Here is a 25,128-nt window from a genome sequence, read left to right on the forward strand (position 1 = left end):
AGGGGTCACTGTTCAAAAATAAGGGGTCGCCCATTCAAAACGGAGATGAGAAATCATTTCTCCTCAGAGGGCTGTGAGTTTCTGGAACTCTTTTTAAAAAGCGTGGAAGTAGAATCTTTGAATATTTTCAAGGTGGCGGAAGAGAAATTCTTGACGAACAAGGCGGGGTGAGAGGTTTCGGGGGTAGGCAGGAATGTAGCGTTGAGGTTGCAATCAGATGATTATTGATTGGCATAGCAAGCTCGAGGGGCCGAGTGGCCTACTCCTGCTCCTAATTCGTATGTTCGGAGGAGATTATTCTTTCCGTGTTTTGTTTTCTTCAGCTATTTACTGAAATGTCCTCTCCTGTTTTTGAGCCAATGCCCCTTTGAGAATGTCCACCATTAATATTTAATTTCTAGTCAATGTTGCACGATGATTGGATTTCTGGACAGTTTCCATCTCTGTTCTCACAGATTACATTATCCTTCTACAACCAGAGGAATTTCAAAACCTTCAGCTCAAAATAGCTCGGCTGACACTTTTTGTTTTCCTCACAGAGGTGTTTGATAAAATACCTCTTAAGAAAGCTTCAAAGGATAAAACTATAAATGCAAACGACATGTCTTGACTGAACTGATGAATGAGGATCAAGGTAATAAAAGTAAAATACTGTGGATGCTGGAAACTGAAATAAAAACAGAATACCCTGGAAAAACACAGCAGGTCTGGTGGCATCTGTGGAGGGAGTAACAGAGTTAACATTTCGAGTCCATGTAACTTCTTCAGGAATAAAGAGAGTGGAAAAGTGATGGAATTCATACTGTTTCAGAGGGGTGGAGCAGGTGGAGCAAAATAATAATAATCGCTTATTGTCACAAGTAGGCTTCAATGAAGTTACTGTGAAAAGCCACTAGTCGCCACATTCCGGCGCCTGTTCAGGGAGGCTGGAACGGGAATTGAACCCGCGCTGCTGACATTCTTCATTGAAAGCCAGCTATTTAGCCCACTGTGCTAAACCAGCCCCGGGGTAGGTGAGAGCTCAGGAGAGATTTGACAAGGATGTCATGGACACAAGACAAAGGGAATGTTAATGATTGTGTTAACGAATAATGTAGTGGCTCAAAGGCCAGATAGCAGAATACATTAAATGCAGACCAAGCGTTTCACAGGACTCTGTGAAAGCAGTACTCAAGAACAAGTGACGGATGCCCATGGGAGGGGGGGAGGGGGGGGAGGGGGGGGAGGGGGGGGGGGGAGTTGGGAAAACAATATTTGATTTAAAAAAGGGTTCAAGATGAGCAGAGATTGCATGGTCTGAAGTTGTTGAACTCAATTTTGAATCCAGAACCTAATGGAAAGATGTGGTGCTGTATCTCCAGTTTGTACTGGGCCAATGTAACACCCTTATTCAAAAAGGGAGACAAAAAAACAGGGGTGAAATTCTCCGGTATCGGCGCGATGTCCGCCGACCGGCGGCAAAAACGGCGCAAATCAGTCGGTCATCGCGCCGCCCCAAAGGTGCGGAATCCTCTGCATCTTGGGGCCGAGCCCTAACCTTGAGGGGCTAGGCCCGCGTCGGACTGATTTCCACCCCGCCAGCTGGCGAAAGTGCCCCGCCAGCTGGCGCGGAAATGACATTGCCGGGCGGCGCATGCGCGGGAGCGTTAGCGGCCGCTCAGGGCATCCCCGCGCATGCGCAGTGGAGGGAGTCTCTTCCGCCTCCGCCATGGTGGAGACCGTGGCGACGGCGGAAGGAAAAGAGTGCCCCCACGGCAGAGGCCCGCCCGCGGATCGGTGGGCTCCGATCGTGGGCCAGGCCACCGTGGGGGCACCCCCCCCCGGGGCCAGATCGCCCCACGCCCCCCCAGGACGGCGGAGCCCGCCCGCGCCGCCTTGTCCCGCCGGTAAGGTAGGTGGTTTAATCCATGCCGGCGGGACAGGCATTCTAGCAGTGGGACTTTGGCCCATCCGGGCCGGAGAATCGCGGGGGGGGGGGGGGCCCGCCAACCGGCGCGGCGCGATTCCCGCCCCCGACGAATCTCTGGTGCCGGAGAATTCGGCAACCGGCGGGGGCGGGATTCACGCCAGCCCACGGCGATTCTCCGACCCGGCGGGGGGTCGGGGAATCTCGCCCCTGCTAACTATAGGTCAGTTAGCTTAATGTCTGTCATTGGGAAAATGTGAGTGTCTATCATAAAGGGTGTAATAGAAGAGCAGTTAGAAATGCATGAGGCAGGGCAGCACGGTGGCGCAGTGGACAACACTGGGACTACGGCGCTGAGGACATTGGTTCGAATCCCGGCCCTTGGTCACTGTCCGTCTGGAGTTTGCACATTCTCCCCCATCTGCATGGGTTTCACCCGCAACCCAAAAGATGTGCAGGTTAGGTGGATTGGCCATGCTAAATTGTCCCTTAATTGGAATAAAATAATAATTGGGTGCTCTAAATTTATTTTAAAAAAGAAATGCATAAGGCTGGGTTCTCTATCGCCAAGATTCTCCGTTTTGCCGACAGAGGACTCATGCCCACAGATTTCCCAATGGTATGCGAGTGCCCACAATGGGAAAAGCCATTGGCTGGCTTCCGGGATAGGGAATCCACCTGCTGGCGGGGGCGCGGCGCATCCGAAAATGGGTGCGGAGGGATGGAGAATCCCCCCCCCATAATATAATCTAGCAGAGTTAGCATGGCTCCATGAAGGGGAAATCATGCCTGAGAAATTTATTAGAATTCTTTGAGGTGGTAACAAGCAGGATGGAATAAGAGGAAACAGTAGATGTAATATACTTAGATTTCCAAAAAGTGTTTGATAAGGTACTGAACAAAAGGCTACTTAATAAGATAAGATAGTACTGGGGGTAGTATATTAGCATGGATAGAGGTTGGCTAGCTAATAGAAGAGAAAGAGTTGAGTTAAGAGGGGCATTTTCAGAATGGCAACCTGCAACTGGTGGAGTGCCACATGGATCAGTGCTGGGCCACATTTATGTTCAATATATATTAATGACTTCGACAAGGGAAGTGAATATACTGTTGCCAAGTTTGTGGATGACACAAAAATAGGTGCAAAGTCAAGTGATGAGGGTGACACAAAGGGGGGGAGTTTCCGGCTATATTCTCCAGAGCAATCCTCCGGTCCCACTGACTCTGAACCCCCGCTGCAAGGGATGTGGAAAATCCACCCCAAAGAGTCTACAGAGGGATATAGACAGGTTAAGTGAGTGGGCTAAAACTTGTCAGGTGGAATATAATGTGGGAAAATGTGAAGTTATGGGGTGGGATTTTTCAACCTCCCATCCTTGTGTTTCTCGGTGGCTGGAGTGGTCGCACCATTCGCTGACGGTAGGATTCTCTGTTCCCATTGCTGTCAATGGGAATTCCCATTGAATCTACCCCGCACCACCGTGAAACCCACGGGAGGCGGTGCGCTGCCTGTGGGACCGGAGAATCCCGTCATGTGAAAGGCCGGAGAATTTCAGCCTTTGGCAGGAAGAATAAAGGAGTTGAACATTGTTTAAATGGAGAAAGACTGCAGAAAGCTGCAGCACAGAGGGATTTGAAAAGTCCTCAGACATAAATCACAAAAGGTTTGCATGCAACTTCAGCAGATAATAGGGAAGGCAAATTAAAGGTTGGCCTTTATTTCAAAGGGAATGGATTATACAAATAGGAAAGTCTTCCTAAAACTATACAAGGCACTAGTTAGATCGCACCTGGAATACTGTGAGCAGATTTATCCCTTATCTAAGGAAATATATACTTACATTGGAAGCAGTCCAGAGAAGGTTCACTAGGTTGATCCTGGCTATGGAGGAATTTCCTTATGAGTAGGTTGGGCCTGTACTCATTGGCGTTTAAAAGAATGAAAGGTGACCTTATTGGGATATATATGGGTGGCACAGTGGTTAGCACTGCTGCCTTACAGCTCCAGGGACCTGGCTTCGATTCTGGCCTTGGGTGACTGTGTGGGCTTTGTACTTTCCCCCCATGTCTGCGTGGGTTTCCTTCGGGTGCTCTGGTTTCCTCTCACAGTCCAAAAATGTGCAGGTTAGGTGAGGTTATTGGGATGGGGAAGGGGGCGTGGGCTTAGATAGGATGGTCTTTCATCGGGCCAATGCAGATTCGATGGGCTGAATGGCCTCCTTCTGCACTGTCAGGATTCTATGGTCGGGATTCTATATTGTGTCAATATTGAGAATACCAACTTTATCTTCAAGAAGGCTAGCTGGTGTTGGTTTTTAATTAGAAAACTGAAAGGGTTTGGAGTGAGTCACAATGTCTTAGAGATGTTAAATCATAGTCCGGAAGAGTGTTTTAATATTCAACAAGGCAGTCTGGTATGGTAACCTGGGTTAACTGGCCTGAATTGGCAACACTGCAGGTAAAATCACTGGTAGACAGCAAACACAACAGCTCTCGATTTATTTAACAACACAGTTAAGAGAAATGCTTCGGGCATGATCGGTGATCCCTGAGCTCTTTATATCATCAATTTGAAAGTCTCCCTTTGGGCCGATGCTTTAGAATGCCTGTTGCTAGGAGAAATCTGTTCAGGTGGTCTTTTGTTCCCAGTACCATAGGCTTACTAAATAACATCATGTAAATTTAACTTGTTTTTATTTATTTTAACTGCAGTAGTGCTTTAATGGCAGTGTGCAGTATGTTAATTTTGTATGGAATGGATCATAGAATTTACAGTGCAGAAGGAGGCTATTCGGCCATCGAGTCTGCACCAGCCCTTGGAAAGAGCTGCCCTACTTAAGCCTCCACCCTATCCCCGTAACCCCACCTAATCTTTTTGAATGCTAAGGGCAATTTATCATGGCCAATCCGCCTAACCTGCACATCTTTGGACTGTGGGAGGAAACCGGAGCATCCGGAGGAAACCCACGCACACACGGGGAGAACATGCAGACTCCGCACAGACAGTAACCCAAGCCGGGAGTCGAACCTGGGACCCTGGAGCTGTGAACCAACTGTGCTGCCAACTGTGCTACCATGCTATGTCACATATGCACAAAAGTATGAATGTAGCGATAGATGAAATATTTACTGTTTTGAACTAATGACTATGATTATATGTTATATTGGAGGTGAAGCTATCAACAGATTTTCACATCTGCGTGGATAAAAAAGTTCTAATCTAGTTTATATAGGGTTCTCAGGTGACTGGACGGGGTAGATGTTGAGAGGTTGTTTCCACTTGTGGGAGAATCTAGGACCAGAGTCCGTAAGATGGTCATCCGTTTAAGACAGATGAAGGGCAGCACGGTAGCGCAGTGGGTTAGCCCTGTTGCCTCACGGCGCTGAGGTCCCAGGTTCAATCCCGGCTCTGGGTCACTGTCCGTGTGGAGTTTGCACATTCTCCCCATGTCTGCGTGGGCTTTGCCCCCACAACCCAAAAGATGTGCAGAGTAGGTGGATTGGCCATGCTAAACTGCCCCTTAATTGGAAAAAAAAATGAATTGGGTAGTCTTAAATTTATTTTTTAAAAAGACCGAGATGAAGAGGAATTTCTTCTCTCAGAGGGCAGTGAATCTGTGGAATTCCTCTCCTCAGAGAGCTGTAGAGGCTGGGCTGAGATAGACAGATTTTTAATTAGTAAGGGAATCAAGGGTTATGGGGATAAGGCAGGGAAAGTGGGGTTGAAGATGATCATATCAGATTAGCCATGAACTCATTGATTCACGGCGCAGACACGATGGGCTGAATGGCTTACTGCTGCTCCTACATCTTATAGTCTAACAATGCAGCACGCCAAGGAGAGACATGTGAGCGTGAGAACATAGAACATAGAAAATACAGCACAGAACAGGCCCTTCGGCCCATGATGTTGTGCCGAACCTTTGTCCTAGATTAATCACAGATTATCATTGAATTTACAGTGCAGAAGGAGGCCATTCGGACCATTGAGTCTGTACCGGCTCTTGGAAAGAGCACCCTACCCAAGGTCAACACCTCCACCCAACACCAAGGGCAATTTGGACACTAAGGGCAATTTATCATTGGCCACTTCACCTAACCCGCACATCTTTGGACTGTGGGAGGAAACCGGAGCACCCGGAGGAAACCCACGCAGACACGGGGAGGATGTGCAGACTCCGCACAGACAATGACCCAAGCCGGAATCGAACCTGGGACCATGGAGCTGTGAAGCAATTGTGCTATCCACAATGCTACCGTGCTGCCCTTAAGAACAAATAAATCTACACTATATCATTTTACCGTAATCCATGTGCCTATCCAATAGCTGCTTGAAGGTCCCTAATGTTTCCGACTCAACTACTTCCACAGGCAGTGCATTCCATGCCCCCACTACTCTCTGGGTAAAGAACCTACCTCTGATATCCCTCCTATATCTTCCACCTTTCACCTTAAATTTATGTCCCCTTGTAATGGTTTGTTCCACCCGGGGAAAAAGTCTCTGACTGTCTACTCTATCTATTCCCCTGATCATCTTATAAACCTCTATCAAGTCGCCCCTCATCCTTCTCCGCTCTAATGAGAAAAGGCCTAGCACCCTCAACCTTTCCTCGTAAGACCTACTCTCCATTCCAGGCAACATCCTGGTAAATCTTCTTTGCACCTTTTCCAGAGCTTCCACATCCTTCCTAAAATGAGGCGACCAGAACTGTACACAGTACTCCAAACGTGGCCTTACCAAAGTTTTGTACAGCTGCATCATCACCTCACGGCTCTTAAATTCAATCCCTCTGTTAATGAACGTGAGCACACCATAGGCCTTCTTCACAGCTCTATCCACTTGAGTGGCAACTTTCAAAGATGTATGAACATAGACCCCAAGATCTCTCTGCTCCTCCACATTGCCAAGAACTCTACCGTTAACCCTGTATTCCGCATTCATATTTGTCCTTCCAAAATGGACAACCCCACACTTTTCAGGGTTAAACTCCATCTGCCACTTCTCAGCCCAGCTCTGCATCCTATCTATGTCTCTTTGCAGCCGACAACAGCCCTCCTTACTATCCACAACTCCACCAATCTTCGTATCGTCTGCAAATTTACTGACCCATCCTTCAACTCCCTCATCCAAGTCATTAATGAAAATCACAAACAGCAGTGGACCCAGAACTGATCCCTGCGGTACGCCACTGGTAACTGGGATCCAGGCTGAATATTTGCCATCCACCACCACTCTCTGACTTCTATCGGTTAGCCAGTTCGTTATCCAACTGGCCAAATTTCCCACTATCCCATGCCTCCTTACTTTCTGCATAAGCCTCCCATGGGGAACTTTATCAAATGCCTTACAAAAATCCATGTACACTACATCCACTGCTTTACCTTCATCCACATGCTTGGTCACCTCCTCAAAGAATTCAATAAGATTTGTAAGGCAAGACCTACCCCTCATAAATCCGTGCTGACTATCCCTAATCAAGCAGTGTCTTTCCAGATGCTCAGAAATCCTATCCTTCAGTACCCTTTCCATTACTTTGCCTACCACCGAAGTAAGACTAACTGGCCTGTAATTCCCAGGGTTATCCCTAGTTCCTTTTTTGAACAGGGGCACGACATTCGCCACTCTCCAATCCCCTGGTACCACCCCTGTTGACAGTGAGGACGAAAAGATCATTGCCAACGGCTCTGCAATTTCATCTCTTGCTTCCCATAGAATCCTTGGATATATCCCGTCAGGCCCGGGGGACTTGTCTATCCTCAAGTTTTTCAAAATGCCCAACACATCTTCCTTCCTAACAAGTATTTCCTCGAGCTTACCAATCTGTTTCACACTGTCCTCTCCAACAATATCGCCCCTCTCATTTGTAAATACAGAAGAAAAGTACTCGTTCAAGACCTCTCCTATCTCTTCAGACTCAATACACAATGAGGGCATGAGTTAAAATGGCAAGCAACAGGAAGGCCTGGATCATGCTTGTGGACTGAGTGAAGGTGTTCCTCAAAGCGATTACCGAGTGTGTGTTTAATCTCCCCGGTGTAGAAAACATAGAACATACAGCGCAGAAGGAGGCCATTCGGCCCATCGAGTCTGCACCGACCCACTTAAGCCACTTCCACCCTATCACCGTAACCCAATAACCCTTCCTAACCTTTTTGGTCACTAAGGGCAATTTATCATGGCCAATCCACCTAACCTGCACGTCTTTGGACTGTCGGAGGAAACCAGAGCACCCGGAGGAAACCCACGCACACACGGGGAGAACGTGCAGACTCCGCACAGACAGTGACCCAGCGGGGAATCAAACCTGGGACCCTGGCGCTGTGAAGCCACAGTGCTATCCACTTGTGCTACCATGCTGCCCAATGAGAAGACCTCATTGGGAGCAGTGAATGCAGTAGACTAAATATGGGCAGCACGGTAGCATAGTGGTTAGCACTATGGCTTCACAGGGCCAGGGTCCCAGGTTCGATTCCCGGCTTGGGTCACTGTCTGTGCGGAGTCTGCACGTTCTCCCCGTGTCTGTGTGGGTTTCCTCCGGTTTCCCCCCACAAGTCCTGAAAGCCATGCTGTTAGGTAATTTGGACATTCTCCCTCCGTGTACCCAAACAGGCGCCGGAATGTGGCGACTAGGGGCTTTTCACAGTAACTTCATTGCAGTGTTAATGTAAGCCTACTTGTGACTATAAAGGTTATTATTATTAAATTGAAAGAAGTGTAAGTGAATCGCTGCTTCACGAGTGTTTGGGGCTTTGGATGGTGAGGAGGTAAAGGGGCAGGTCTTTCACATTCTGCGACTGTATGGAGATTGCATGGGGAGGTACCATGCGAAGGGGGATGAGGAGTTGGGTGTTGGAGGAGTGGAACCAGGTGTCATGGAGGGAATGGTCCCTGCGGAATGCTGACAGGGTGAGGGAAAGAAATAGAGACAGTGAGTTCAAGGAAAGGAAGTGTCGGAGAGGAGTGGAAATTGGAAGCAAAATCGATAAGTTCTTCCAGGTCCAGACGAGAGCATGAAGCGGAGCCAATACCATCATCGCTGTAACAGAGAAAGAGTTGTGGGGAGGGAACCTGAGTAAAACTGGAGAAAGGAATGTTCCACATACCCCACAAAAAAACAGACATTGCTGGGGTCCATGTGGGTACCCATAATCGCATCTTTTATTTGCAGGAAGTGAGACAAGTTAAAGGAGAAATTGTTGAGTGACAGAACGAGTTGAGCTAGGCAGCAATGATCAATGATTGTGTTGTTCTATGAGTTACATCCTGAGTGATCAAATGGGAGAATTTCACTGACAAGGATCTTAAAAAGGATAGATTGGTTTATCAATTGTTTACAGTGTGCTATTTTGCTGATTAAAGATGCTATATAAATGCATTTTATTGTTGTTGATATAGTCGGCATTTGACAATCAGGAGAAAAGTATTTAAGAAAAGGTTGCAAGCTATTAAAGCCAACGTATCCACAACCTGTGTATATTTCTTCCGCACCTTCAGATGGTCTCCTTTCACCAGGCAGTAACTCATTCCTGAGTGGCTATTGCAGATTTGAAGCTCTGATTCTGACTTTTGTCTGACCCGCATTATTTTTCTTTTGCAGCTTATTGCTTTTGTGTCCCTCTTTTTCATCCTCCTGTCAATCACCGCCTTTTGCCTTGAGACACACGAAGCATTCAACAAGATCATTAACTTGACGGAAAGTACAGGCGTTGGGAACAGCACTCAACTGGTGAATGTGTATGAAGTGGTGACAGAACCTGCGCTCATGTATGTGGAAGGCGTGTGTGTCGTGTGGTTCACTCTAGAGTTCTTGGTCCGTATTTCCTTCTGCCCCAATAAACTGCTGTTTATTAAGAATATGCTGAATCTCATTGACTTTGTGGCCATTCTGCCCTTCTACCTGGAACTGGCACTTCGTGGGTTGACCTCCAAGGCAGCAAGGGATGTTCTGGGCTTCCTTCGGGTTGTCAGGTTTGTACGGATTCTACGGATCTTCAAGCTGACTCGGCACTTTGTGGGATTGAGGGTGTTGGGACACACCTTAAGAGCCAGCACCAATGAGTTCCTCTTACTTATCATCTTCCTCGCTCTGGGAATCCTCATCTTTGCCACAATGATCTACTATGCAGAGAGGCTGGGGGAAAACCCCAACAGTGGGAGTCCCACTCACTTCAAAAATATCCCCATTGGCTTCTGGTGGGCAGTCGTCACCATGACTACCCTTGGTTATGGTGACATGTACCCCCAGACATGGTCAGGTATGCTAGTGGGAGCACTGTGTGCCCTGGCTGGTGTGCTTACCATTGCGATGCCTGTGCCAGTCATTGTCAATAACTTTGGAATGTATTATTCCCTGGCAATGGCCAAGCAAAAACTCCCCAAGAAACGGAGGAAACACATCCCCAGTGGGCCACATGCCAAGTCTTCGGGCCATTGCAAGTCAGCCCTGAGCTCTCCACTCAACAACACCCAGGGTGACAGCAATGCAAGTACTGCCGAAGAAATCAAAGAGAGAAAGAACTCAGGTAGGACCTGAATTCTGTTACATTTCAGAGCTTGTGTGTGAGCGTTGCTGTCCTGTCTTTGTGTCATTCCAGAAGATGTATTTCTCATTCCTATTCAGTTGCTGAGGCTATGTGGCGTCTTCTGCGCAGCGTCATGTTAGCACAGAAACTCTTTAAAGTTACATTCCAGGTCCTGATTTAATGCTCAGGGTCACATTGCCACAAGGCCAACAGGTGTCTGAAACTGAGGCCCTTAACCAATCAAAAGAAGACAAAGGAAATGAAAGGAAAGACCCATAAAATTCCTACAGTGCAGAAGGAGGCCATTCGGCCCATTGAGTCTGCTCCGACCCTCTGAAAGAGCACCCTACCTAGGCCCACTCCCCCACCCTGTAAACCCATAACCCCACCTAATGGGCAATTTAGCACCGCCAATCCACCTAAGCTGCACATCTTTGGACTGTGGGAGGAAACCGGAGCACCCGGAGGAAACCCATGCAGACACGGGGAGAACGTGCAAACCTCACAAAGACAGAATCAACCCAGATCCCTGGCACTGTGAGGCGGCAGGTCTAACCACGGTGCCTCCCATAGAGACAGAAGAGAGAAGGAGAGTAGCGACAGAATGAGAAATGAAGATAGGAAGAGAAGATTAAGGGAGTAAAAAGAGAAAAGCAAGAAATACTTTGAAAGGAACAAACAGCAAAGATTTATCAGATTGTTCCAGGGATAAAGATTTTCAGTTTTTACAGAGAGTTTGACAAAGCTGGGATTGTTAGAGCAGAGAAGGTTAAGGAGAGATGTGATAGAGGAAGGCAAATTTAAGACAAATCCCAAAAGAAACATAGCTGGGACAGAGTGTAGCAGAGTAAAATTTGTGGATGATACTAAAATAGGTGGGAAAGTAGACAGTGAAGAGGAGATAAAGAGTTTACAGACGGACATAGGTAGGCTCGGAGAATGGGCCAAAATTTGGCAGACGGAGTTTAATGTGGATAAGTGCGAGGTTATCCATTTTGGCTGAAAAAAAATAGAAAGGCAAATTATTATCTAAATGGAAAGCAGGTTCAAAATGTGTCTGTGCAGGGGATCTGGGTATCTTTGTTCATGAATCGCAGAAAGTCAGTATGCAGGTACAGCCTGTAATAAAAAAATCAAATGGACTGGTGTATACGAGTAGAGAAGTGTTGTTGCAATTGTATGGTTGGTAAGACCGTGGGCGCTATTCTCCGAAATGGAGACAAAGGGCGGAATTCTCCGCAATCGGCGTGATGTCCGCCGACCGGCGCCAAAAATGGCGGGAATCAGTCTGGCATCACGCCGCCCCAAAGGTGCGGAATCCTCCTCATCTTGAGTGGCCGAGCCTTATCCTTGAGGGGCCAGGCCCGCGCCAGACTGATTTCCGCCCCGCCAGCTAGCGGGAAAGGCCTTTGGTGCCCCGCCAGCTGGCGCGGAAATGACTTTGCCAGGCGGCGCATGCATGGGAGCGTCAGCGGCCGCTCACGGCATCCCCGCGCATGCGCAGTGGAGGGGGTCTCTTCCGCCTCCGCCATGGTGGAGACCGTGGCGAAGGTGGATGGAAAAGAGTGCCCCCACGGCACAGGCCCGCCCGCGGATCGGTGGGCCCCGATCGCGGGCCAGTCCACCGTTGGGGCACCCCCCGGGGCCAGATCGCCCCGCACCCCCCCAGGACCCCCGGAGCCCGCCCGCGCCGCCTTGTCCCGCCGGTAAGAGAGGTGGTTTAATCCACGCCGGCGGGACAGGCATTCCAGCAGCGGGACTTCGCCCATCCGGGCCGGAGAATCACCGGGGGGGGGGGGGGGGCCGCCAACCGGCACGGCACGATTCCCGCCCCCGCTGAATATCCGGTGCCGGAGAATTCGGCAACCGGCAGGCGCTGGATTCACGCCAGCCCCCGTCGATTCTCCGACCCGGCGGGGGGTCGGAGAATCCAGTCCATTGTGTCTAGTTTTGGTCTCCTTATTTGAGGAAGGATGTGGTGCCATTGAATGCTGGTCAGAGGAGATTCACCGGATTGATTCCGGGGATGAAGGGGTTGACGTATGAGGAGAGATTGAACAATTTGGGCTTATACTCTCTGGAGTTTAGAAGGATGAGAGGGGATCTGATCGAGGTATATAAAATATTAAAAGAGATTGATAAAGTAAATGTAGACAAAATGTTCCCCCTTGTGGAGCAATCTCGAACAAGAGGTCACAGGTATCCGCTGTGAGACAGGATCCTGACACCTTGCAAAGGGTGGTGAACTTCTAGAACTTCTGCCTCATGCTGCGTGGAGTCTGATTCATTAAATCAAGAAGGAGATAAATCTATTTCTGTTTAAAAATGGGTTAATGGGAAATGGGGAACAGTTAGGGAGGTAGATTTGAGACCAAAAGGAGGTCAGCTATGATCTGATTGAATAGTGGAGCAAGCTCGAGGGGCTGAATTGCCTAATTGTGCATCTAGGGCGGGATTCTCCCAACCCCCGCCAGGTCGGAGAATTGCTGGGGGCTGGCGTGAAACCCGCCCCCGCTGGTTGCCGAATTCTCCGGCACCGGATATTCGGCGGGGGCGGGTATCCCCCCCCCCCCCGGCAATTCTCCGGCCCGGATGGGCTGAAGTCCCGCTGCTGGAATGCCTGTCCCACCAGCGTGGATTAAACCACCTCTCTTACCGGCGGTCCAAGGTGGCGCGGGTGGGCTCTGGGGTCCTGGTGGGGGGGGAGGGGCGTGGGGCGATCTGGCCCCCGGGGGGTGCGCCCATGGTGGCCTGGCACGCGATCGGGGCCCACCGATCCGCGGGCGGTCCTGTTCTGTGGGGGCACTCTTTTCCTTCCGCCTTCGCCATGGTCTCCACCATGGTGGAGGCGGAAGAGACCCCCTCCACTGCGCATGCGTGGGGATGCCATGAGCAGCCGCTGACGCTCCCGCGCATGCGCCGCCCGGCAAAGTCAGTTTCGCGGCAGCTGAGGAGCACCAAAGGCCTTTCCCGCCAGCTGGTGAGCCGAAATCAGTCCGGCGCGGGCCTTGCCCCTCAAGGTTAGGGCTCGGCCGCTCAAGATACAGAGGATTCCGCACCTTTGGGGCGGCGCGATGCCGGACTGATTTGCGCCGTTTTTGGCATCGGTCGGCGGACATCGCGCCGATTGCGGAGAATTCCGCCCCTAATTCCTATGTTCCTATGTGGAAAACATTGATATTGACAGTGTGTTGTGATCTGGAATGTGCTGTTTGAAGGGCAGTGGAAGCAGACTCAGCGGGAACTTTCAGAAGTGAATGTGATGGTGAATGGGCAGGGTGATGGCGCAAGAGTAGGAGATTGGGACTACTTGGGTAACTCATTCAAGAGGTAGCACAGCCACAATGGGCAGAATAGTCTCCATTTATGCTGTTAGAATCATTATTTCTTTATTCATTTACGGGATGTGGGCATCACTGGTTAGGCCAGCATTTATTGCCTATCCCAAATTGCCCTTCAGAAGGTGGTGGTGAGCTGCCTTCTTGAATCACTGCATTTCCCTGAAGTATACATAAACCTAGAGTGCTGTAAGGGAAGGAGTTCCAGGATTTTGACGCAGTGACAGCGAAGGAATGGCGATATATTTCCAAGTCAGGATGGTGAGTGACTTGGAGTGGAACCTCCAGGTGGTGGGATTTCCATGTGTCTGCTACCCTTGTCCTTCCTGATGGCTGTGCAGTCGGATCCTGACACATGCGTGGCTGTACAAGCGGATCCTGACACATGCGTGGCTGTGCACGTGGATCCTGACACATGCGAGGCTGTGCACGTGGATCCTGACACATGCGTGGCTGTGCACGCGGATACTGACACATGCGTGGCTGTACAAACTGATCCTGACACATGCGTGGCTGTGCATTCGGATCCTGACACATGCGTGGCTGTGCACGCGGATCCTGACACATGCGTGGCTGTGCACGTGGATCCTGACACATGCGTGGCTATGCATTCGGATCCTGACACATGCGTGGCTGTGCACGCGGATCCTGACACATGCGTGGCTGTGAACTCGGATCCTGGCACGTGTGGCAGTGCACCTGACTCATGGTACATGTGTGACAGTGCACCTGACTCGTGGTACATGTGTGACAGTGCACCTGACTCCCGGCACATATGTGACAGTGCACCTGACTCCTGGTACATGTGTGGCAGTGCACCTGACTCATGGTACATGTGTGACAGCACAACTGACTTGTGGTACATGTGTGACAGTGCACCTGACTCGTGGTACATATGTGACAGTGCACCTGACTCCTGGCACATGTGTGGCACTGCATTTAGCTCCTGGCGCATGTGTAAGAGTGCATCTGGATCTTGGCATGCGTGCGGCAGGGATCCCAGCTCTGGGCACACGTGTGACAGTGCAGTCTGCTCCTGGCACGCGTGTGGCAGTGAAATCGGCTCCACCTGCTGTTATTTCTCCAGCAGTTTCTGAGAAGCAATTGCATTGTAAACTGTTCTTTCCTGCTTCAATTTGTGGCTTGCCTTGTCTGGGAAAAGATAAAGTATTGTTGCAGTGATGTATACAAGATACTGAGCAGAAATTCTGTATATATTCCAAGACTCAAAACAGAATGGTGAAGCGAACATGGCCTTATCAGATGAGGAGAGTGCTGCACTGAATCAACCGCTAACACCTGATGAGAATAGGATGCACAAATATTCCAGTTCCAGGGACAGGTGCAAGAAAGGGTCAGCCTGCTTCTTACTGACACCTGGTGAGTTCACCGATGGAGGACAGAACAGGAGGGGTAATTAATAATCTCCTTCGAGGTGCATTGGGTGGCAGGGGACATTTAGTTGGGCAAGTTGGTGCTGGGTAGTGACTCTGCCTTCTTCCCATCTCTGCCAGAAGTACATCCATTGCAGGCAGGCCCATTGAAGTTTCCAGAATAATTCAATGCCCACTTCAGGGCCTCTCCCTGGCTCACAATGGTGGGCAGCGGACTCGCCCTGCGCACAGCTTGACCAGCATACTGGCATATGGTGTCAGCTTCTCTGTGTGACCGGGCAGTGGGAAGATGTGAGGGGTGCTCCATTGTCACTCAGCGCCTGATCAAGGGACCTGGCATCAGGGAATCTGACATTCAGGGAGGCGCAACCAGGGCCAGCCTCGTGCCTCAGGGTTCACCCCAGGACCCTAATCGAGCTATCACTCGCCTGTGGCCTCGGGCCCACCATGATCCTGGCTCCTGAGTGGGTGCAATGTCAGAAACTGCCACTGATCCCACTGGCACTGACAGGCAGTGCACAGCTTAGCCTGTGATTGGCTGGCAGCACCCATGTCTGTGGGGGGATGGGAAATTACAGGGCAGTCCCCCTCTTGCCCAGTTAAGTACCTCGTTGGCCATCGCAATGGGAGTCAACAAGAGGCTCTCACCAGCTCCCCATCACCTTCATTAAATCGCACCACCCCACCCTTACCACACTCACACTCGCTCAGTCCTACACATACTAACCTTCACACATACTCACGCTCACTCATATAAACAATAACCCTCACACACACTCACTCATACAAAAACTAGCCCTCACACACATACTCACACACACACTCACTCATACAGACACTGACCCTCACACACACAAACTCACACACCACACTCATACAAACACTAACACTCACGCACACATACTCCCACACACACTCACTCATACAAACACGAACCCTCACACACACATACTCCCACACACACTCACTCATACAAACACTAACACTCACGCACACATACTCCCACACACACTCACTCATACAAACACTAACACTCACGCACACATACTCCCACACACACTCACTCATACAAACACGAACCCTCATGCACACATACTCACACATACTCACACACACTCGCTCATACATACACTAACCCTTGCACACATACTCACACACACTCACTCACACAAACGCTAACCTTCCGCACACATACTCAAACACACACTCATATAAAACTTAACCCTCACGCACACATACTCGCACACACACTCACTCATACAATCACTAACTCTCACGCACACATACTCGTACACACACTCACTCATATAAACACTAACCCTCACACATAAACTCAAACACACACTCATACAAACCTTAATGCTCCGCACACATACTCAAACACACACGCACTCAAAGAAACACTAACCCTCATGCACACACACTCACACACACACTGACTCATAAACAAACACTGACGTTCACGCACACATGTTCACACACACGCTCACTCATACAAACACTAACCTTGACGCACACATACTCGCACACACACTCACATAAACACGAACGTTCACGCACACATACTCACACACACTCACTCATGTAAACACTAACCCTCAGGCACACATGCTCACACACACCCTCACTCATACAAACACTCACCCTCTGCACACATACTCACACACACTCACTCATACAAACACTAACCCTCACGCACACATACTCACACACACACTCACTCAAACAAACACTAAGCCTCATTCATATATACTGACACACACTCACTCATACAAACGCTAACCCTCACACACACATACACATGCACACTCACTCACATAAGCACAAACCTTCACGCACACATAGGCACACACACACACACACACTCATATTAGATTGGATTGGATTGGATTTGTTTATTGTCACGTGTACCGAGGCACAGTGAAAAGTATTTTTCTGCGAGACGCTCAACAGGTCATTAAGTACATGAAAAGAAAAGGGAATAAAAGAAAATACATAATAGGGCAACACAACATATACAATGTAACTACATAAGCACCGGCATCGGATGAAGCATACAGGGTGTAGTGTTAATGAGGTCAGTCCATTAGAGGGTCATTTAGGAGTCTGGTGACAGCAGGGAAGAAGCTGTTTTTGAGTCTGTTCGTACGTGTTCTCAGACTTCTGTATCTCCTGCCCGATGGAAGAAGTTGGAAGAGTATAAACGCAAACCCTCAAGCACACATACTCACACACACACTCATTCATACAAACACTAACGCTCCGCACACATACTCACACACACTCACTCACTCATACAAACACTAACCCTCACGCTCACATACTCACACACACACACTCACTCATACAAACACGAACCCTCACACGCAAACCCAATCACACACTCACTCATGCAAACACTAATTCTCACGCACAGACTGAACTCACACTCACTCATACAAACACTAATGCTCCGCACATGAACTCAAACACATACTCACTCATACATACTTTAACCCTCATGCACACATACTCACACACACACACACACACTCACTCATACAAACACTAACCGATCGCACACATACTCACAGACACTCACTTATGCAAACACTAATCCTCATGCACACATACTCGCACACACTCACATGAACACTAACCTTCACACACACATACTCACACACACAGTCACTCATAGAAACACTAACAATTAGCACATACACACACTCACTCATACAAACACTAACCTTCATGTACACATACTCACACACACGCTCACTCATAGAAACACTAATGCTCCGCACACGTACTCAAACACATACTCACTCATGCAAACACTAACCCTCATGCCCACATACTCACACACACATACATAAACACTAAGCTTCATGCACACATACACACACACGCACTCACTCATACAAACCGTAACACTTCGCACACATACACACACTCACTCATACAAACACCAACACTCACGCACACATATTCAAACACGCACTCACTCATACAAACACTAATGCTCCGCACACATACTCAATCACATACTCACTCACACAAACACTAGCCTTCACGCACACATACTTACACACACTCACTCATACAAACACTAACCCTCACGCACACATACTCACACGCATTAACTCTTACAAACATTAACCTTCACGCACAAATACTCACACAAACACTAACCTTCATGCACACATACTCTCACACACGCTCACGCATACAAACACTAATCCTCGGCACACATACACACACACTCACTCATACAAACACTAACCTTCACGCACACATCCTCACACACACTCACTCATACAAACACTAATCCTCACGCACACACACTCACACGCAATGGCTCATACAAACAATAACCCTCACGCACACATAATCACACACACTCACTCATACAAACACTAACCCTCACACACAAACTCAAACACACAGTCACTCATACTAACACTTATGCTCCCCATACATACTCAAACACATACTTACTCAGCCAAACACTAACCCTCACGCACACATACTCACACACACTCACTCAGACAAACACTAACCTTAACGCACACATACTCAAACACACATGCACTCATACAAACACTAACCCTCAAGCACACATACTCACACACCGCTCACTCATAAAAAGACTAACCTTGACGCACACATACTCACACACACACTCACTCATACAAACACTAACCCTCCACACACATACTCACACGCACTCACTCATACAAACACTAACCCTCATGCACCCATACTCACACGCATTGACTCATTCAAACATTAACCCTCACGCACACATACTCACACACACACTCACTCATACAAACACTAACCCTCACACACAAACTCAAACACACACTCACTCATACAAACACTAATGCTCCGCACACATACTCAAACATATATTTACTCATACAAACACTAACCCTCACGCACGTATACTCACACACACTCACTCATACAAACACTAACCTTAACACACACATACTCAAACACACATGCACTCCTACAAACACTAACCGTCACGCACACATTTTCACACACACCCACATAAACACTAACATTCACGCTCACTCTTACAAACACTAACCCTCACACACAAACTCAAACACACACTCATTCATACAAACACTAATGTTCCGCACACATACTCAATCACAAACACACTCATACAAACACTAACCTTCACGCACACATACTCAGACGCATTGACTCATACAAACATTAACCCTCACGCACACATACTCACACACACTCATTCATACAAACATTAACCCTCACGCACACATACTCACACACACTCACTCATATAAACACTAACCCTCACACACATACTCACACACAGACTCACTCATACAAACACTAACCCTCCGCACACATACTCACACACACACACTCATACCAACACTAACCTTCATGCACACACACACAAATATACACACTCACTCATGCAAACACTAACACTCATTGACATGTATTCAAACACACACACTCACTCATACAAACACGAACCCTCACGCACACATACTCATACAAACTCACTCATACAAATACTAATCCTCCGCACACATACTCACACACACGCTCACTCATATAACTCTCACGCACACATACTCACACACACACTCACTCATACAAACACTAATGCTCCGCACACATACACAAACACATACTTACTCAGACAAACACTAACCTTCACGCACGTATACTCACACACACTCACTCATACAAACACTAACCTTAAAGCACACATACTCAAACACACATGCACTCATACAAACACTAACCTTCATACTCACACATACAAACACACACACTCACTCATGCAAACACTAACCCTCATGCACACATATTCACACACACATTGACTCATACAAACACTAACCCTCCGCACACATACTCACACGCTCCCACTCATACAAACACCAACCCTCACATACTCACACACATACACTCATTCATACAAACACTAACCCTCACGTACTCACACACATGCTTACTCATACAAAGACTAACTTTGACGCACACATACTCACACACACACTCACTCATACAAAAACTGTCCCTCACACACAAACTCAAACACACACTTTCATATAAGTGCTCCACTCACAGACTCAAAAATATACTCACTCATGTAAACACGAACCCTCATGCACACACATACTAACACACACACTCACACATACAAATAATAACCTTCCACATACATACTCACACACCTCACTCATACAAACATTAACCCTCACGCACACATGCACACACAGACCCTCGCTCATACAAACACTCACCCTCCGCACACATACTCATACACACACTAACCCTCACACACAAACTCAAACACACACTCAATCATGCAACACTAACCTTCACACACATACTCACACACACACTCACTCATACAAACACTAACCCTCCGCACACATACTCACACACACTCACTCATACAAATCACTGACCCTCAAGCACACATACTCACACACTCATACAAACACTAACCTTCATGCACACACTTACAAACACGCACTCACTCATGCAAACAGTAACACTCATGCACACATACTCACACACACACTCACTCACATAAGCACTAAACTTCACGCACACATACGCACACACACATTCACTCATACAAACACTAACCCTCCACACACATACTCACACGTACTCACTCATACAAACACTAACCCTCACGCACCCATACTCACACGCATTGCCTCATTCAAACATTAACCCTCATGCACACATACTCACACACACACTCACTCATAAAAACACTAACCTTGACGCACACATACTCGCACATACACTCACTCATACAAACACTAACCCTCCACACACATACTCACACACACTCACTCATACAAACACTACCCCTCCGCACACATACTCACACACACACTCACTCATACAAACACTAACCCTCACACACAAACTCAAACACACACTCACTCATACAAACACTAATGCTCCGCACACATACACAAGCACATACTTACTCAGACAAACACTAACCTTCACGCACGTATACTCACACACACACTCATACAAACACTAACCTTAAAGCACACATACTCAAACACACATGCACTCATACAAACACTAACCTTCATGCTCACATTTTCACACACACACACATACAAACACACACACTCACTCATGCAAACACTAACCCTCATGCACACATATTCACACACACATTGACTCATACAAACACTAACCCTCCGCACACATACTCACACGCTCCCACTCATACAAACACCAACCCTCACATACTCACACACATGCTTACTCATACAAAGACTAACTTTGACGCACACATACTCACACACACACTCACTCATACAAAAACTGTCCCTCACACACAAACTCAAACACACACTTTCATATAAGTGCTCCACTCACAGACTCAAAAATATACTCACTCATGCAAACACGAACCCTCATGCACACACATACTAACACACACACTCACACATACAAATAATAACCTTCCGCACACATACTCACACACCTCACTCATACAAACATTAACCCTCACGCACACATGCACACACAGACCCTCGCTCATACAAACACTCACCCTCCGCACACATACTCATACACACACTAACCCTCACACACAAACTCAAACACACACTCAATCATGCAACACTAACCTTCACACACATACTCACACACACACTCACTCATACAAACACTAACCCTCCGCACACATACTCACACACACTCATTCATACAAATCACTGACCCTCAAGCACACATACTCACACACTCATACAAACACTAACCTTCATGCACACACTTACAAACACGCACTCACTCATGCAAACAGTAACACTCATGCACACATACTCACACACACACTCACTCACATAAGCACTAAACTTCACGCACACATACGCACACACACATTCACTCATACAAACACTAACCCTCCACACACATACTCACACGTACTCACTCATACAAACACTAACCCTCACGCACCCATACTCACACGCATTGCCTCATTCAAACATTAACCCTCACGCACACATACTCACACACACACTCACTCATAAAAACACTAACCTTGACGCACACATACTCGCACATACACTCACTCATACAAACACTAACCCTCCACACACATACTCACACACACTCACTCATACAAACACTACCCCTCCGCACACATACTCACACACACACTCACTCATACAAACACTAACCCTCACACACATACTCATACACACACTAACCCTCACACACAAACTCAAACACACACTCAATCATGCAACACTAACCTTCACACACAAACTCAAACACACACTCAGTCATACAAACACTAATGCGCCGCACACATACTCAAACACACACTCACTCATAAAAACAATAACCCTCACACACACATACTCACACACACTCACTAATGCAAACGCTAACCCTCATTCACATATAGTCACACACACACTCAGTCATACAAACACTAACCCTCACGCACGCATACTCACACACACACTCACTCCTTCAAACACTAACCCTTACACACAATCTCAAACACACAATCTCTCATACAAATACTAACCCTCACGCACACATACTCACACACACACTCACTTCTTCAAACTCCTTACAGACAATCTCAAGCACACAATCTCTCATACAAACACTAACCCTCACACACACATACGCAAACGCGCTCACATAGACAAACACTAAAACTCACAGACTCCTACTCACACACACACACTCATTAAAACACAAACCCTCATGCACATATCCTCACACACACTCAGTCATACAAACTCTAACTCTCATGCACACATACTGCCACACACACACTTGTATCAACCCAACCCTCACGCGCACACACTCACACACACACTCATTCATACAAACACTAACACTCCGCACACATACTCACACGCACTCACTCATACAAACACCAACCCTCATATACTCACACACACATACTCACTCATACAAACACTACCCTTCACACACAAACTCAAACACACACACTCACTCACACAAACACTAATGCTCCGCACACATACTCAAACACATATTCACTCATACAAACACTTACCCTCACGGACACACACTCACACACACACTCACCAGTATAAACACTAACCCTCCGCACACATACTCACACACACTCACTCATACAAACACGAACCCTCATGCACACATACTCACACAAAACTCAATCATATAAACACTAACCAGCACGCACACATACTCACACACACTCACTCATACAAACACTAACCTTCCCGCACACATACTCACACACACACTCATTCATACAAACACTAACCGTCATGCACAAATACTCACAAACTCACTCATACAAACACTAACCCTCATGCTCACATATTCGCACACACACACTCACTCATGCAAACACTAACCCTCACGCACAAACTCAAACACACACTCACTCATACAAACACTAACCCTCACGCACACATACTTACACACACTCAGTCGTACAAACACTAACCCTCTGCACACATACTCACACACACTCACTCATACAAACACTAACCCTCTGCACACATACACACTCACTCATACAAACACTAACCCTCACGCACATACTTACACACACTCACCAATACAAACACTAACCCTCTGCACACATACACACTCACTCATACAAACACTAACCCTCACGCACACATACTTACACACACTCACTCATACAAACACTAACCCTCTGCACACATACACACACATTCATATAAACACTAACCATCAAGCAAACATAGGCTAATGTGCTCACTCAGACAAACACTAAAACTCACAGACTCATACTCACACACACTCAGTCATACAAACACTAACCGTCATGCACACATACTCACACACAAACTCACTCACATAAACACTAACCTTCACGCACACATACACACACACACACACACTCATACAAACACTAACCCTCACACACAAACTCAAATACACACTCACTCATGCAAACACTAACACTCACGCACAAACTCAAACACACACTCACTCAAACAAACACTTACCCTCACGCACACATACTTACACACACTCACCCATACAAACACTAACCTTCACGCACACATACTCACACACACACTCACTCACACAAACATTAACACTCCGCACACATACTCACACACACTCATACAAACACTAACCGTCCCCCACACATACTCACATACACACTCATTCATACAAACACTAACCATCGGCACACATACTCGCTCAGACAAACACTAACCTTCACGCACACACTCAAACACACACTCACTCATACAAACACAAACCCTCATGCACACATACTCACACACACACTCAGTCATACAAGCACTAACCCTCATGCACACATACTCACACACACACTCATATATACCCAACCCTCACGCGCACACACTCACACACACACTCATTCATACAAACACTAACACTCCGCACACATACTCACACGCACTCACTCATACAAACACCAACCCTCATATACTCACACACAAACTCACTCACATAAACACTAACCTGCACACACACATACTCATACACACAATCACTCACACAAACACTAACCCTCCGCACACATACGCAAACACTCTCTCATACAAACACTAACCTTCAGACACACACTCATTGATACAAACACTAACCTTCCCGCACAAATACTCACACACAAACTCACTCATACAACATTAATCCTCACGCTCACATACTCACACACACACTCATTCATGCAAACACTAACCCTCACGCACAAACTCAAACACAGACTCCCCCATACAGACATTAGCCCTCACACACAAACTGAAACACACACTCAGTCACACACTAATGCACCGCACACATATTCAAACACATATTTTCTCATACAAACAGTCACACTCACGGACTCATACTCACACACAAACTCACTCACATTAACACTAACCTGCACGCACACATACTCACACACACAATCACTCAGACAAACATTAAACCCCCGCACACA

General features: G+C 47.5%; 1 protein-coding gene across 1 annotated transcript in view; it reads left to right on the forward strand.

Moving 5' to 3' along the window:
• Nucleotides 1–25,128, forward strand: part of LOC140393797 (voltage-gated potassium channel KCNC1-like) — an 80,132-nt gene that overhangs the window by 47,094 nt on the left and 7,910 nt on the right. The window contains exons 2-3 of the mRNA XM_072480242.1: nucleotides 9,505–10,429; nucleotides 14,992–15,147. Coding sequence (XP_072336343.1) covers nucleotides 9,505–10,429; nucleotides 14,992–15,147 — 1,081 coding nt within the window. The remainder of the gene's footprint in view (nucleotides 1–9,504; nucleotides 10,430–14,991; nucleotides 15,148–25,128) is intronic.

The sequence above is a fragment of the Scyliorhinus torazame genome, chromosome 17, assembly GCF_047496885.1.
Source record: "Scyliorhinus torazame isolate Kashiwa2021f chromosome 17, sScyTor2.1, whole genome shotgun sequence".
Lineage (NCBI taxonomy): Eukaryota > Metazoa > Chordata > Chondrichthyes > Carcharhiniformes > Scyliorhinidae > Scyliorhinus > Scyliorhinus torazame.